Source organism: Sarcophilus harrisii, chromosome 1, assembly GCF_902635505.1.
Source record: "Sarcophilus harrisii chromosome 1, mSarHar1.11, whole genome shotgun sequence".
Classification (NCBI taxonomy): Eukaryota; Metazoa; Chordata; class Mammalia; order Dasyuromorphia; family Dasyuridae; genus Sarcophilus; species Sarcophilus harrisii.
In genome coordinates this window covers 270,420,623-270,439,179 of record NC_045426.1, presented here as the reverse complement: position 1 = coordinate 270,439,179, position 18,557 = coordinate 270,420,623, and the positions used below count along the sequence as shown (strand labels likewise).

At 35.6% G+C, this 18,557-nt stretch overlaps 1 protein-coding gene across 2 annotated transcripts in view; it reads left to right on the top strand.

Annotated features, from left to right (window-relative positions):
• Positions 1-18,179, top strand: part of OTOA (otoancorin) — a 90,673-nt gene extending 72,494 nt beyond the window's left edge. Inside the window, exons 29-30 of one of the 2 annotated variants that reach the window (XM_031941922.1) lie at positions 2,439-2,598; positions 16,975-18,179. In XM_031941922.1, coding sequence (XP_031797782.1) covers positions 2,439-2,598; positions 16,975-17,039 — 225 coding nt within the window. In that variant the 3' untranslated portion in view covers positions 17,040-18,179. Of the gene's footprint in view, positions 1-2,438; positions 2,635-16,974 lie in introns of both variants that reach the window. The other variant, XM_031941919.1, reaches the window with a different exon arrangement.
• Positions 18,180-18,557: the final 378 nt, after the last annotated feature.

Sequence of the window (18,557 nt, the reverse complement as noted above, 5' to 3'; positions counted from 1 at the left end):
TAGCTCAATGTCTGAAAAAAAAATCAACCTAGCATCTGGAGAATGTTATCATTTGTAGTAAATCCTTCCTCCACTCAAATATAAAGGACATTCTCCTTAATATTTGTGGTGAGCTCCCTATTTTATGTCCTGTTTGATATGATAATCAGAAGATTATTGAGCAATGTTATCATTATCAGTGCATCTGGCAATATTTGCATGGGAGGCACTTTGTTGGACTACAGCTTTTAAGATTACATTTTGTTATGCCAAGTCAAAGCTTGGCAACAAACAGTAGGATGTTATATTCCACTTCTATTGTCATCATTTGTGGAACCATAAACCATGTGGAACCATATAGCAATTTGCTATGAAGAAAGGCCTCTCTTTTTTCTTATTTCTTTCTTATATTTCATCAAAGATACTCTTGATATGTACATAGACCAATCTCTTTAAAAAGTTATACAAGTAAGAAAATAGCACTGAGTCATTAGTTATTGATGTATTCTTTTTTTAATTAAAGCTTTTTATTTCAAAATATATATGGATAATTTCCAACATTCACCCTTACAAAATCTTGTGTTCTAAATTTTTCTCCTCTAATAAATATTTCTTGAGTTTAACTCCTTGATCAAAAGCTGCCCAGATTATGTAGAATAGGAGTTCTTAATCTTTTTTGTGACCTGGAGCTAATAAATTCCTTCTCAGAATAATGTAATTAAGTGAATAAAATAAAATACATTGACTTACTAAGGAAACAAGTTATATTGAATACAATTATTAATTTTTTTTAAGTTCATGGATTCCTCCATCTACATCCAGAGAAAGACTATGGGAACTGAGTGTGGTTCACAACATAGTATTTTCATTCTTTTTGTTGTTGTGTGCTTGCATTTTATTTTGCTTCCTATTTTTTCTGGTTTGATTTCATTTTACTTGTGTGGAGAGATAGTTGTATAAATATGTATGCATATATTGGATTTAACATATATTAGACTGGGGCAGCTAGGTGGTACAGTGGATAGAGCACCAGCCCTGAAGTAGGAGGACCTAAGTTCAAATCTGGTCTCAGACAGTTAATACTTCCTAACTGTGTGACGCTGAGCAAGTCACTTAACCCTAATTGCCTCAGCAAAAACAAACAAAGAGCAAAGACAAAAAACAAAAACATATTGGACCACATGCCATCTAGGGGAGGGTGTGAGGGAAGGTGTGGGAAATTGGAACACATAGTTTTGCAAGGGCTAATGTTGAAGAATTATCCACGCATATGTTTTTTTTTTCAAAGCAAAATATATCCAATTAAATATTTAATAGTTTCATAGTTTGTGACTACATTAACAATTTTTTTAAAATAACTTTTTATTGACAGAACCCATGCCAGGGTAATTTTTTACAACATTATCCCTTGCACTCACTTCTGTTCCGATTTTCCCCCTCCCTCCCTCCACCCCCTCCCCCAGATGGCAAGCAGTCCTATACATGTTAAATAGGTTACAGTAGATCTTGGATACAATATATGTGTGCAGAACCGAACAGTTCTCTTGTCCACGTATATGTTTTGAAAAATAAAGCTTTAATAAAGAAAAAAAAGTTCGTGGATTCCTGATAGAGAACCCCAATATAGAATAACACACCTTAGACCCTAAACTGAGTATGCAGTAGAGCAAAGAAAGTAGGGGGAAGTTGAAAGGAAGTTATTTGAAAGGGTCTACACAACAACTGATAGAAAACAATTTTTTTTTAATTAAAGCTTTTTATTTACAAAACACATGCATGGGTAATTTTCCAACATTGATCCTTGCAAAACCTGTTCCAAATTATCCTCTCCTTTTCCCCATCCCCTTCCCTAAATGGCAGGTAGTTCAGTACATGTTAAATATGTTAAAATATATGTTAAATCCAATATATGTATACATATTTATACAGTTATCTTGCTGCACAAGAAAAATTGGATCAAGAAAGAGGGGAAAAAACTGGGAAAGAAAACAAAATGCAAGTAAACAACAAAAAGAGTGAGAATGCTATCTTGTGGTCCACACTGTTCCCATGGTTCTCTCTCTGGGTGGAGATGGCTCTCTTCATCACTGAGCAATTGGAACTGGTTTGATTCATCTCAATGTTGAAGAGAGCCGCAATCGTTGTATAATCTTGTTACCATGTATAATGATCTCCTGGTTCTGCTCATCTCATTCAGCATCAGTTCGTGTAAGTCTCTCCAGGCCTTTCTGAAATCATCCTGCTGGTCATTTCTTACAGAACAATAATATTCCATAACATTCATATACCACAATTTATTCAGCCATTCTCCAGTTGATGGGCATCCATTCAGTTTCCAGTTTCTGGCCACTACAAACAGGGCTGCCACAAACATTTTTGCACATGTGAAGACCTTTAGTTTTTTTTTAATCTTTGGGGTGACATTTTCAGAGGTGTTTTTCTTCTTTACCAACCTGCAGGAGCTGTCTCCAGAGCAGATCTCCAGTATGGGTCCTGAGAATGCTGCTTGGGTGACAGAGCCCCAGAGGAGACACCTTAACATGCTGCAGCTGCAGAGTCTCCAATTGGCACTAGATGGCGCCAAGACCAGCTCCCAGCAAGAAGCATCCCTGAACATGGGTACCACCAGCATTACACATTCCCCTTCCTCTGACTGTGAGCAAAGTCACATTTCTATCCCTCTTTTTTCCTCCCTACAACACACACGTATGCAATACACTACACCAGAGAGTGATGTGCCCAGAAAATTTCAAACAGTTCTCCCTTCTTTTCTCCTGCTCAAGTTATTCCTTAAATATAACAAATTAGGGTGAATACTCAGGTACCAAGTTTTGGGGACTCAGGTCCCATTTATCTGTAGTGACGATCAACTAGCTAATGATGTTAGAACGGGGAAGTAGCTTCGACTAGCTGGTAATAAGATAGATATTTTTCATGAATGTACACAAGAAAGAAAAAAAAATATAGGGTGCCATCAATTGAGGTTTCAGAGCAAGTGGAATTGCATCCTGTCCTTCCCCCATATTCATTAAGGCCCATGATTACTTTTCTCCTTCAAGACTACCCTTTCATTTTAATCAAATTTCACCTGGAATGAAAATGTTGATAGGGAGTAGTGGTATGGAATAAGAGAGGAAAGACATTATATAATTTTTTTAGGTCACACATCCATCTAAAATTGACCTTGGATATTACATCCATCTGGTTTCTACATCTACAATTCACCTCACTTGGTATTTTTTCCCCTTTTTTAAAGGTATATTCAATCCATGGAATGTAGTTCATGGGTCATTGATAATAAAAAAGTAAATGATATAGTATAGATATCAGAAACAGCATAATATAGTGGATAGAGAACTGGCTCTGGAGTCAAGAATACATAGATTCATCTCACTTCTTATGTTTGCAAGCTGTGCGAATATGGTCAAATCAGTTCTTTGAATCATTCTTTAAAATTATAAAGTGCAGAACAGTTGCCAGTCTGTATTAGGAGATCTTTTCTTACTAGAAGATGTCCATAACAAAGAAGTCACAGATCTGGTATTATATATCCATATGTCCTGAGGCCATACGTTTTTACTAGGTGTCTCCCATGTTTAGAAGTCTATTCCTCATTTTTTTTTTTTTTTTTTTTTTTTTTTGCCTCCTGGCTTCCCTGACTTCCTTCAGATCTCAGCTAAAATCTTATTTTCTGTAAGAAGCCTTTCCCAGGCACCAGGAACACCTTTGCCTTCCCTCTTAAATTATCTCTAATTTAATATATATGTATATATGTGTGTGTTTATGTCGATCATCTTTCAATCTATCTTGTTTGTATATAATTATTTGCATGTTGTCTCTCTCATTAGAATTTGAATTCCTTGAGAGCAGGAACTATTTCTATCTTTCTTTGTATCTCCAACACTTAGCACAGTGTCTGATACATAACAAATGCTTCATAAATTTGCTAATTGATTTCAAATGAACATGGTCAAGATTAGGGAAGAGAATCATGGCAATTCCCCCTTTTCTTCCCTGTCCCACATAAAATAATGGTTTAAGTTGATGTTTCTAGACTACATAGGTTTAGAGCCATATGCATGTTGACTTGATTTGATTGTTGATATATATATATATATATATATATATATATATATATTTGAGTATATATTCTTTAAAAAAAAAAAGGCGGAGAAGGGAAGAAAAAAAGGAATTCCATGAATCTCTTCCCCAATTTTATATATACTTCCCTTCCCCCAAATATCATCTTCTTGTTTAGGACTTTAGAAAAAAGGAAAAAGAAAAAAAGAGGTAAATTGAGAAGGGAAAGATAGGACAGATATTAGATACCTATCCAGAAGATAAAATAGAATCAAAGCTACTTAGAGTTATTTCTTCTTATTCCTCTTCACCAGCAACTTAAGTATTTACTCAAATCAAATTTTATTTTGGAAATTTATGAAAATAGATGTTATCATCCTGTATATGTGGACAAATGCAAGTGATACTTAAGAGATGTATCATTTAATACAAATAAAATTCTGGACTCCTTGAGATGTGGAAAGTCTCCCCTAGGACATCCAAGTACAAATCACTTACTTAGCTCATAAATAATAGAAATGCTGCCATTATGTGTACTTAATGGCATTTTCAGTTAGGGGCTATTTCATTGTTGAGTGCATTTAAGTGTTCTCCAACAGATTAGTCAAAGTAGACCTGAGAAAGTTTAAAGAAAAATATCACAAAAAGAATCCCCATCTTTACTTCCTTTGGGAAGAAGTTCCAATAGAAAGTGTATATCATCTAAAATGAACATTCATTTAAAGTGCTGATCAAAGGATAAATATTACAACAGAAATAATTATGTGAACAGAGATATTTGTAAACTCTAGCCAATGACCTATTTATTTAAAACAATATTTAATAAAGCAAAATTGTAAGGTAGCCAAAAGTCAGGCTTCCACACAGAAAGTAAATGAAATATGACCTGTGGATACAATTTACAGAGTGAGCACAACAGATTAAATAGAGGAAGATGGAGTAGGAAGAATGTGAGGAGACAAGAATGAGTCAAAAACTCCAGAGAAATTATTAGAGTGTAGTAAATTCTCTGTTTTTCAATGGACTTGATAGCTTCTTAAAGGCAAACTGAGTGGAGCACAGTGTGTCTATGAAGGTGGGTTAGCATATGTACTTTTCTGGATTCTTAAAAACTGACAAAAATTGGGATTCATACAACATCTAAGTTCACTTCTTCTTGTTTATAGAGAATAGATATTATTTTATGTTACTATTTGTATTTTCAAAATACAATACAGTGTCTGGATATTGTAGGTGCCTAATAAGTTCTTATGATAGATTAGGTGGAATTTAGACTTTGCCAAAGAAGCAAGTGATGAGATGTTGGGGGAAATGATGAAGGTAGTAGGAGTAGAGGTTGGCATGTATATTTCTTTGCAGAAATCTAAGAGAACATATCAGAACTCAGATTTTATCTTTTAAGACTCTGTATTTCTATGAGGAAAGAATGGTTTGGCACACTGTATGTGTTTCAAAATAAAAAGGCAGATATGAGACAAATATATATCTGTATAACTATACCTCAATGTATCTATGTCTATATAAATCTATCAATATATATTTGAGCCACGATTATCATGTTATGCCCTTTTCTTCCTGCTTAGCTACAGAAAGTTAATAATTTACTGAGATTTGTTGTCTACATAGGACAAATCTCCAAAGATTAAATAGATAGGAATCATCCCCTTCATTGGCTGTACTGGAATTTGATTGGACTACTGTTTCAGCCAAATGGACCATTGATTGGATTATAAGGTTTTTGTTATAGAATTTTTATCCTAATTGAATTTGATTTATAAGAGGAAAACTTTGGAAATAGCTTTTGGGTCCTTGTTTCCTTTAAGGGAGAAAAGGTTCATAGGGAATAGCTTAACATGCCCCAACTTGCTGTTAAGAGGAAGCCAGAGAGAGAGCTCCATGGTTGCTCAGCAACCTGTCTTCTTCTTTAATATGTTTAGAGTTATGTGCACCCCTGAATAATTCCCTGATTTCCTGACTTTTGATTTCTGTCCTGGTTCCTCTGTTGCCTAACTGTATTTTAGTAGCTTTGACAACAATAACAATAGCAATTCTTCCAAGTTTTTAGAGCTTTATAAATTACAAGGCATTTAAGTCTCACATGTTTTCCTTGTGGACAGGATGGACACACAATCACACACACACACACACACACGGATTCAGAACTGTTGGATGATCCAAACCAGTGGCTTGACAAGCCAATCTCAATTTGGAGCGAACTTGGAAGGTCCTAGGGATCTGAACTCACCCTGTGTTTTCCAGTGTTTTTATCCATGACAGACAAAAAGAGAGATGTTACTTTTACCCAATTTGCAGTTATCATGAAGCTGAGAGGAGAGTTTGATGACAATAAGGATACAAAAAGGTCAATAAACTAGAATGATGAAATGGATTAAAAAAACTGAAATTTCATTAGCATTAAAAAAATTTATTACAAATTCTATGGTGTGCAAAGTATGGCTAGTCAGTAATTCATGTGGGAAAAAAAGGATTGTGAGATTTTAGTACTTCATGAGCTCAAAAAGAGTTAAGCAAAAACAAAGCAAAACCCCACAAATTCTGCATCAGAGCAGTTTTGCCAAACAAGGAAATTATGTTATACTCTCCTCTGATTAAAAAAAAAATGGAATGTTATGTCTAGTTTTAGGACTATGTTTTAGGAACTATATTGACCAAGAAGACCAAGAACAGGGAACTACAGAGCATATCATACAAACTGACATTTTCCATGCCCTGGAACAAACCTTCTCCAAACTCATGCCCTACCCTCAAATTTTTTAAAAGACAAATTCAGTTAAGATTCGGGATAACTCTGCCCCTAGGAAGAATTCATTATATCGGAGCAGCTCTAGCGGGACATGCTGCCACCTAATGGTAGCTTCCTATTTTAGTCATTTTTGCTAATTAGTTGCTTCCTCAGTTGTTCCTATGCTGCTATCCTGGGCTATCAGGGCTCCCTACATTTTAGCACTCCGGGTCAAAGTTCTGATCACCCCAACTTCACTTCAGTTTTGCCCACAAAGATCCTTTGAAGCAACTGGGGTTGTTCATACTGGTAAAAAGAATTGGGAGGAACGTGATACCTCTCATGTGGAAGAGGAATTAGCCTTCTGCTTGGCATTGCAATGCCAGAGAAACTGAGGCGAGAAGAGATTGGTTTTGATCTTTAATGTGGAGAGTTTGAACTAGCTGACCGAAATGGGAAAATACTCCCAAAGCATTCGGTCCAGAGCTACTGAGGTACACCATTTATATATAAGGTTTTTTAGTGAGCAAAATACAGAAGGGAGAATGCAATTAGTCTTGCAGCTGTTGTTATCTTTACTTCAAAGGCAGGGAGAGAGGAGTTAACTTGGTATTTACAGCTTGGAGATTGTGGCTCAGGCCCTGTCAGACAGGGGAGTAGGACCATTCTTGGAGAAATAGGGGCTATAGCAAGGGCATAACTGCAGGACATGAGATTGTCCTTAACAATAATTCTATTCCCAGGTAGTTTTTGGATAGGGATGAAGTCAGAGAGGCAAGCACCTGAAGACTGTTTTTCTTTTCTACCCTTCATTGTGTTGCAATGGTATATGAAGGGGAGTCAAAGCCTCAAGGTTTAAAGTTTTCTTTTTAAACTCAAATTTTCCAAGTCTAATTGCATAAATGAAAAAGGGCAGGGGGGCAGTGTATGGCCTGCCAACCAGGGCCTAACAGCATGAAAGGACAGAACTAAAAGCGAAGGATGAAAGTTGCAAAGACACAAATTTGGTCTATTTTGTTTCTTACTTTTTCCCTCCTTCCCTCTATTTCTGCCTCCCTCCCTTCCTTCTCTTCTTTCTTCCTTCCTTTCCTTCCCTTCTCTTCTTTCTTTCTTTCTTTTTCCTTCTTTCTTTCTTTCCTTTCTTCCTGTCTCCCTTTCTCCCTTCTTCCTTTTTTCCTTTTTTCTTTCTTTTCTTCCTTCCTTCATTCCTTCCTTCCTATCTCCCTCTTTCCTTCTTTCTCTTTCTTTTCTTTCTTTCCTTCTTTCCCTTTCTTTCCTTCTTCCTTCCTTCCTCTTTCCTTGCCTTCCTTCCTTTCTCTTCTTTCTCTTTTTCCTTCTTTCCTTCTTACCTCCTTCCCTCCCTCCCTCCCTTCCTTTCTCCCTCCCTCCTTCCCTCCCTCCCTTTTCTCCCTTTCTTTTTTTTTCTTTTTTCTTTCTTCCTCCTTTCCTTCATTTCTTCCTTCCTCTTTTTGGAAGTTTTCAAGTAGAAACGATAATCACTTGTTAGAAGTATTAAAGAGTAGATTTTTGGTCAGCTCATTGTTCTTCTTTCTTGAAGATATCAAGAGGATAATTGAATTTAAGTGAGGTGGAGCTATGAAAAGTCATCAATCTCACTCTTTCTTCCAGAGTCACTGAAGTCCAGCAGCAAGACAAAAAGTTAAAACAACTGGTAATGGACTAGGATCTTATATTTTGTAAGATATTTTGAGATTTCAGGGATAGATTTTTAAAATTTTAATCATTCATTCACTTATTATTGGACTTGATAGACTCTGGGGTCCCTTTTAATTCTGAAATTTTGTGACAGTTTTTGTCATAGCAACATTGAGAAATCTAGAACAAGTATTATTTTACCTATCTTACTGATGAAGAAATAGAGTCTCAGAGATTTAAATGACTTAATTAATGTATCATAGCTAGTTAATCTTGGAGAATGACTTTGGATCCAGGCCTTCTAACTAAGGATCACAGGAGTTAGAAAAAGAAGGGGCATTAGCAATTATCTATGTAATGTTTTTATTTTACAGATGAGGAAAATGAGACCCAAAGAGATAACAACTGAGATCAGAGTCTGACTTGGAAAGGATTTCAGAATCAGGAGGATCTGAGTTCAGTTCCAGCCTCAGACACTTACTTTCTAACTGTGTGATCCTAGGCAAGTCAATTAACCTCAATTGCCTCAAAAAAAGGGGGAGGGAAAATAAAGGGGCAGCTAGATGTTGAAATGGATAAAGCACGGTCATGCAGCCAAGAGAAAAGGACTTCAGAAGCTATCTAGTCTAACTTCTACCTAAAATTCACTCATCTCAAGTAACTAAGCAAAGTAAAATTTAGATCTAGCCTTATGACTCCAATTTCAGTGTTCTTTTTACTACACCACACTGCCTCTCCTAGGTCAGACCTCATTATAACTTTTTGTCTGTCCCTTTGACTTTGGCATCCTAGTTTTTTCTTCTCCATCCCTCAATTACTGGATTTTACTTGTTATCAAGACAGGACTCTAAGCCTACCTATGACCCAAATCTATTGCAACTGGTTTTTAATCTCTTAGCTCCTTCCAAGCACTTGAAGGAATTGACTGGCTTAGTAATGATTTGTTGCCAATTAAAATGGAAATTTGTTGAAAAAAAATAATCAAACTGACATTTCTGATAAGTGGACCTCTAGCTTTAGAAAACCTTCAGGAAAAGGTCACTTTTTCTCTCAAGACAGCCCATTCCCTTTGTGAATAGGTCTGATTTCTGGAAAGTTTTCCTACCCTTCAGACTAAATCTGCCATTGTTACTTGCAATTACTGCTTTGATCTAAGGACAAACAGAATTGAATCCCTCTCCTTCTTGAAGCAAAATAGACTATGAATCAGTGAAACTGTGAGCTCTTTGAGAATCGGAATCAGGGCTTTTTTTTTTTTTTTTTGTCTTTTTTTTGTATCCTTAGAGCTTAGCACAATGCCTGGCACATAGAAAAACATTTGATAAATGCTTATTGATTTCATTTGAGATTGCTAAATCAATGTCCTGCTCACTTGAGGTCAGAGTTTAGTTAAAATGTTAGTAGTTAAAAACTGTCATAGGATCAAAGGTTCAGGTTATGTGCGGTCACACCTTTACACTGACAGGAATAAAAATCACTTTTCCAACTTCCTTCAACTATAGCTTGTATCTATTCACCCCAATGCATTTAATTTACCAAAGTTAGACCCAATATGTAATATTACCTGATGTGTGTTTTACCTACTTTTTTACTCTCAAACTTAACAAATAATAATAAAATTATGAACAATAAATTCAAGGAGGAGGAGAAGCAAATTAGCCAAAATAATTCCCATAATGGATTAGCAGTTTTTGAGTAACTAAGAATCTGTCTGAATGTACATTAAGTCTTCAAGATTCATCTTTTATTAGAGTAAATTTGGACAGAGGAGCTTTTTTCCCCACAAAAGAATTTTTTCATCCTTTTTTATTTCCTAAAAGGAATATTCTTGTGGGTCTATTTTTCTAGTAAAGAAATTGCTCTACCAATTACCAGGGTAACTCTGATTGGTTGGTGCTCACTCTTCTACTACTCTTTCTTTCTTTTCTATTGTTCCACTATCCCACTATTCTGTTTTTTTTTTTTTTAAACAGATCTTTCAGCAAGATTACAAAGTTGAGGAAGGCAGTATTGTTTTAGGTGAAAGTTGATGAAGTTTCAGTTCTTTGAACTTAGACTACCTTTCTTTTCTCTGTTCTCCATGAATGAAAAAGCATTTATTAAGCATCTACTATGTTCCAGTCACTGTGCTAGGTACTGGGAGGTAAGGTACAAAAACAAAAATGACAATCCCTATCCTCAAAGATCTTATCTTCCAATTAGGGGAGACGGTATATATGAAATAGTGGTAGTTTTGGCCTGGTGAGTCTCAAGAATGATGAGTGGAACAAAGGGGCAAAGATTGTCATGCTCTTTCCAGAAGCAATGGAAGTAGTTTTTGATTACTATTCCCAGAGCAAGTGATAAAAACATAAGAAGTCATGAGAATAACTGTGTATTGTAATAGGTCAGATAGCAAAATGTTTGGATTACCTGAATATTAAGCATCATTTGGGTCTGGATATAGTCTGTCAGTTGAGTAGGGTAGTAGGTGTTTGTACTTAGAAGTAGTTACTCCTTGATGGACCTTCCTCCCTCCTTTTACATCAGTGGTATTCTCATTTCCAATTTCTTCATTAGGTATCAGATATGTTTTTCTCTTAAGTCTCTGCCCTCTTTTCTCCACTTTGGGGAAGGAGTTTCATCAAACCTTGCAGGCTAAAAGTCAGTCAACAAATCTTTATTAGCACATATCCACATGTCAAGAACCATGCAAAATACTGGGGATATATAGAAAGAAAAAAATAGAGTTCTTGCTCTCAGGAAGATTCTAATGGAAGGAGCCAACTAACAACCAACTATATATGTACAAAATTTGTATAGAGTAGATGGAATGTGTTGTTGTTTGTTCTTTGTCTTTGAAGAGGACTGTGAGAACAAAGAACAAATAACAACATCAGGGAAGTGATGCCATGACATAATTTGGATTTAAGTGAGGGAGGACTGGGCAGGGTCACTTGCCTCCCTTTTCCCTCCAGAGCCAGCTGGATCCAGTGGTCAGACATAGATCAGGATGACTGGAGATGGCCCTGGATGCAATGAGAGACCTTGGCCTTTTTGAACTAAAATTTTCAACAGTATTCGGTTTTAGGTATGTTGAGGCAAAGAATCTCTTCTTTCACTTGTCAAAAAAAAGAGAAAAATCTAAATAAACAAATCTGGGAGGGGAAAATCTTCAGGATTTCTAGCCAAAGCAGAAATGATTGCTATCTATATTCAATTTGAATCAATCAGGATCCAATCTCAAAGAGAAGGCACTAGAAATGGGAAATAGAAAAAGAAATGGTTTGGGAAGGATTTCCTGTAGAAAGTGGGACAAAAAACATCTTGAAGGAACATAGGGAAACTAGTAGACCAAAATGAAAAGGGAGCACATTCCAGGCATAGAGAACATTTAGTCAAAAGGCTTAAAATCAAGAAATGAAGAGAAGAACAAGTAAAAGGAAGGTGTTTCTGAATTGTAAAGGCTATGGAGAAGAATAAAGTCTAAGAAGACTGGAAAGACAGTAGGGGACTAGGTTTTGAAAGGTTTTGAATGCCAAACAGCACTTTATATTTCATCCTGGAGCTAAGAAAAGGCACTGGAGTTTATTGAGTGCAAAAGAACCAAAGATACCTGAAGCAATAGGCCTCAGAAGAATTTATAAAGACTCCAGATGTCTCTTTCCCTTTTTCACATGTGCTATTTTAGGCTCAGGTTATTCCTAGATTCATGTGGTATTTTTCTCTGCTGTTGGAGTGTGATAAAAGAGTATTTAGAACTATCTCTAAGTATTGATCCTCTGTATTTTTGTCAGCTAATGTCTCCCAGCTAGAATTATATCTAATCTCTCCTTATAGGTACTTTATCACACAATTGTTTCTTTCTCAGTTTTGTTTAACCCCATAGGAAACACATACTAGCTCTTGCTACTCTATCCTAAAAAAGCATTGCAGTTTACAAAAACTAATGTTTTAAAAAACAAATGGTCAAAAAAATCCTAAACAAACCCAGAAATCAAATGGACTTATGAAACAAACATTGGGAATATAGTTCAACTGAGAGTGTAAAAGTGATAGGAAAAGCTCAAATACTACTAGGGTTTCCCACTTTGGCAATAGAGATAACAAAACTGTAGCTACTCAGCAACTAACTTTTGTATCTCATCATTCTTTCCTAACTGTTCAGTCATGGTAGTAGTGGAAGGCAGTGCCAGCAGCAGTGACATTTAACATGCATCTCTCTGCTCATCCCCAATACCTTTTCTGACATCATCCTCTCTCATGAAACCTTTTTTCCTCCTGCTTCCTTAGGAATGAGTAATGGGTAAATCTTCTCAGGCTCTAAAGTTAAATATAGGATACCAGTTTCTGGCATCCCACTACTTTTTCCCCAAAGATCAAAATTTTGCAATACCTTACAGTTGTAGCACACTTGACAGGTAAAATTAAACATCACAGCAATCATAATCAGCTCTTAATGGAAGAAGGAATATTAACTTACTCTCCTAGTTAATCATCTCCAGTTATTGTATATATTGTACAAATATACAGCAACAATATTTGCAAAATACACAGAACATTAAAAATATACCTGAGGGGCAATTTTAGTGATATAGATTTAAATTTTGTGCAGAACATAGTACATGCACATGTTACAATAGTACATGCATATATATGCATAACATAGCAAGTATATAACTATATACAATTGTATACTAAAGATATGTTAAGTTGGTAGACATTAGCAATGTCATCTAGCTATGTGTGTAACCATTTCTCTAGTTTCTCCTTTAAATTAGTCAAATAAACAAGTTTAAAAGACTTAGATAGCTTATGACATGTTAACCTATCTGTCCCTGGTAGTTCTAGAATTATAGTTTAACATCTTGAATCTGAATATGTGGAGGGCCCAGACTAATTGGCAGCATTATTGTATTCTATACCCTAAACATCTCAACAATTGAAGTTTCAGATAGGAAATGAGTCTTCTCCCCTTATTCAAGTTGCTAAGGATTTTTCTGTCATTTTTGTTCAGTCATTTCAATTGTGTCCGACTCTTTATGACCCCATTTTAGGGACTTCTTGACAGAGATACTGGAGTGGTTTATACACAAATTCTCTTGAAGTGTCAATTTCTGAGCCATTATTCAGGGGTCTTCAAACTACAGCCCACGGGTCAGATGTGGCAGCTGAGGATGTTTATCCCCCTCACCCAGGGCTATGAAGTTTCTTTATTTAAAGGCCCACAAAACAAAGTGTTTGTTTTTACTATAGTCCTGCCCTCCAACAGTCTGAAGGACAGTGAACTGGTCCCCTATTTAAAAAGTTTGAGGACCCCTGCTATGGTTCAGATAGCTTTTGTGCAACTGATGGTAGGTATCTTTTACCAAGAATCCAGTGAGGCTGGTGTGCATCAGCCAAGAAGTATACTGGATGTGAATGTCTGTAGTCTCACCATGTAGTCTCCAAAACATGTCAGTAGGTAAGCTTGGCTCTCACCCAAACATCAGTAGGTAGGATATGGAGCCTGTGTCATTATTGAGCCTGTGTCATTATTCCTAGTGGACTTTTACGTGTTTACTTGGAAAGTCACATGTTGACTCCATAGAGATCTTCCAATCTGTGTTCCTTACTTGATCAGCAGTATACAATTGGAAACTCAGGTTATAGGTCCCCTTGAGGGTAGTAAAGTGTAGACGGTTTTAGATGATGCTATCCAAAACTCACTTCTCCTTGACAGATGTGTTTTCAGGAGCAGTGCCTTGATTTAAATGGATCTTGATAAAAAGTATATGCCTTGAGAAATAATTTTTTTCCACAACACTTTAACAATAATGAAAGCTTTCTGGTTCCTGCTTGGATATGTTTGTGCTTATCTTACCAAATGTTCAGTCATCATCTACATAGTATTTATGTTTTTATGATCTCCTTCCAGAGATAGGAAGTCATTAATGACAAAATCCAAAGGTTTGCTACTTTTCAAAGATGAATGGAAGGCAAAGTCTCACACTTCTTGGTGATAGCAACAACTTATCTTGGGCCACTAAAATTTCTTTCTTACTAGTGCTAGGGTCCTTTCCTGACTCATAAGTCCAAATGATCATGTAAATATTTCATGACCATAGACTGAGATGTGTCAGGTGTACAAACTGCTTTCACACAACTACCTTGTGTGGATTAGAGACAGTCCAGTATACTACACTGGACTATCTATTACACAGCTCCAATTTCTGCCATCGTTTTAACAGAAAATGCCTTCAGAGTGTAGAGCTTGAGTCTTAGCATTTCTAACTCACTTCTTGAACTGTGTGATTTCTCTCAGTCCCTCATCAGCCATCTATTCTCACTGCCAATCAACGAGACAAGTGAAAGGAAGAATGTTGATTCAGTAAAGCAAGATTCACATAAATTGCTATCATACTGTCTGGCAGAAGTTCAAAATTTCAGCTATTTTGCTATTTGCTTATACTCTAGCTATGTATATATGTGTGTGTGTGTGTGTGTGTGTTTATATATATACATATATGTGTATAAATATAGCATATAAGACTATATGTATATACACATATATGTATATGCATATATACATAGATGTGTGTGTATATATTTATGTGTGTGTGTGTGTACATCTTTTGGTCTTTTAGATATTACTATAGTTTGGTGTTATATGGCCATTGGGAAAGGGTATCTGTATCAGAATAATCAATCATCATTTTTCTCACAAGTTCACCCAACCAGCCCATAGCTATATTGTAAGAGAATCTTTTTTGTAATATACTTAGCCTCCTACACTGGGTCTACTCCAAATATCAGTACTTAATGCTCCATAGAAAATAATTTCACATGTAGCTCTTATTTTTCAAAATATTGGTTCATAATGATTATTAATTGGATTAATTGCACAATGAATGTGAATTAGCTGTGTAATATTATATAACAATGATAAAACAAAGCAGGTAATCTTTCTACATCCAGTAGTAAATCTCAAGTAATTTGTAACAAATAACAGCAAAGCAGACAAGCAAATTAAGTAACAATAGATAAAGTATGGTAACAAGTATAAAATATAGTAACAAATAATAGTAACATAATAGGCAGCATAGTAGTAATGACAGTAATACCATTCCATTTCCACCACATGCATCTAAATAATATGCAGAATCACTAAGGGCACCATTAAATGCATGCTTTCTTATGTAAATTATATGCAAGAATGCAGCAAATTGAGAATAAAGAGGGAAGATACTTTGAGACCTGAGTTCAAATCTAGCCTCAGACACTAGCTGTAAGACCCTAGGCAAGTCACTTAATCTTGGTCTGTCTGAATCCAGACTTCATGGATGGTATGGTCCACAGGGTCACAAAGACTCAGGAACACAAGTGAACAAGTAAACACCACCATCATTTTGAGATCAGCTACAAGAAAGAAGCTGTAGGCCCAGATACAATCAAAAGAAAAGAAAAACAAAAGAAAAAACAGAAAGAGGATTCAAAACAAAAACTAAACCACAAACTTCAGTTAAAGAGAGGAAATAAAACAGCAAGAAAAGAGGGAAAACTGTACTTTAAAAATCATGTATCAAAATTTTTAAATGCAACAAAACCAAATTAAAATTATAAAATTCAACAACTCATCCTTCCCACCATTGGCGTCTCCATGACTTGTAGTAGTAGTGCTGACTAAAAGAAGCATCAAGGAAAAATTGAAACAGTGAGCATTACTGTCCTATGAATGTGATCAATAGAGAGAACTTTGGAAAGATTTACATGAACTGATGCAAAGTAAAGTAAGCATAGTCAATAAAATTATATAAACGATGACCACAACAATGAAAATGGAAAGAAAAAACAACAATGACAAAACAATGTGTCAAAATTACAAAGAACAAGTCGACCCCAGAGAGGAGTTAAGAAGACATCTCCCTCCACTCCTTTACAAAGGTGGAAAGTCTACAAGTATGGAACTTTGCATATATTTTCAGACCTATTCAATGTAATTGGTTTTGCTCATTTTCTCTTTTTTCTCATTCTTACCTCACCCCCAAAAATCCCACTGTTCTTCTTTGTTATATAGGATGACTCTGTGAGAAAGAAAAGAAAGAAAGACATGGGAAAATTTAGACAATGTAGAAAACCAGAAGATGTTAATAACAATTTTTTATTTATTATTTTATTATTTATTTTATTTATTATTTATTCATTATTTATTTATTATGGCTAGGCTCACCTTCAGGGAGGACTTCCAAAGCTAAAAAGATTTTGCTATTTTCAATAGTATTTTATTTTTCCAAATACATGTAAAGATAGTTTTCAATATTCATACTATTGAAGGAAAAAAGAGAAAAACTATGTAATAAATACCACACATCAATTAAGAGCTTAAAAGCTAAAAAAACAAAACAAAACAAAAAAAAAAACTACTTTATTATTGTTCCTATTGTTTTGGCCCTGTCACTGTATGAAGACTTGGGTGGACTTCACTGTTAGTCATAACAGATTATTCCCTGTATTTATCTCTCTCTCTCTCTTTTTTTTTTTTTTTTTTTTTTTTTTAGGTGCTCCAGTCTTCAGTGGTTTTAGCCTTTGGCTATATTGGCCTATGTTGATCCTGCTTCAGTGAGCTTACTATGAACATAAAATCTTCCATCTGTACCAAACCATCAAGGAAATTGGGAGTCAAAAGAATTTATAGAAAGAAAAAGAGAGTTCAAATTATGAAAGAATTCAAGGTCACTTCTTTTGTTGTAAATCTTTATGATTAGTTTCCATTAAGCATTTTACAGCTCGTCTAAGTCATCTCTTTCCTCCTTTTTTTTCCATTTTGTCCTTTCCCAGTGGTCCTGGATAATCCAAAAATAATCATCATATTGGAGAAGTTATTTTTTAGGTTGTTAAACAGCAAAAGATAGAAGTTACACATCACTTCAAAGTATCCATGATCTCAGGCTTGCAATCTCATGTTCCTTTTTGACCCTTCAACTCACTCTGTATATTTCAGTCTCTTGCCAAATCTTACCATTTCTACCTTTACAACATTTCTTGTGTATTCCTTTTTCTCTATACTTACACAATAGCCACTTTAATTCAGGCCCTCATTCCCTTACACCCAAACTACTATACTAGTTTTGTGCTTGATCTCTGTGACACAAGTCCCTCCCCACTCAAGCCTTCCACTCAGTTGCTGAAATGATCTTCCTAAAGTGCAAATCTGTCCAAATCATTCTGCCTTCTTCATTCTCTGTTACCTCTAGGGTCAAATATAAAATCTTCTATTTGCTTTTGAAAACCCTTTACGACCTGCCCCCTTCATATCTTTCCAGTCTTCTAATACTATTCCTTTTTACAGACTGTATGGTCCATCAACACTGGCCTTCTTGCTCATTGATCATGCTTTTAACTGGCTGTCCCCCAGGTCTGGTGTTTTCCTCCTCACATCTGCTTCCTGACTTCTCCAACTTCCTCCAAGACTCATCTTAAATCCCACCTTCATCAATACTATCTTGCTCTCACTATTACTGCCTTCCCTCTGAGATTACCTCCTTTTTACACATTGTATATATCTAGTATGTACATAGTTGTTTACATGCTGTTCATCCATTAGAATGTAAGCTCTTTTAAAGGGCAAGGATCATGCCTTTTTTTTGCCTTTCTTTGTATCCACAGCACTTCACACAGTGCCTGGCATGTAGTAAGTGCTTAATAAATGTTTGCTGATTGATTGTTGATTGATCAATTGATATATTACAAGTTATTCACCCTGTCTTGTGTTATTTTTGTCCATGTATTTTTCTAAAGTTTATCTAATGCACTAGAAGCCTTTCTCTGTTAATTGGATGAAAATGCTACATTCAAGTTCTCCATTATCCTTCACCCTTAAAAGCTGACTGACCCAGCTCCTTTTTAGCTTGTGTATGTCTTTGATACTGCATCTCCACATGCACAAGTTATCATTGATAATTTGCTGCTTATATCCATTAAACATCTTTCTGTTGCCTTCTGGGCAAAACCTTTAATTATGGTTCTTCTGAAATTAAAACATCCTGCCATTTGAAGTCACATAGCATCAGTAGGAGAATATTGGTATGAAAGACAGAACTTCTTGAAGTAGCAAGTGAACTATCTGGGATCATTAAAAACA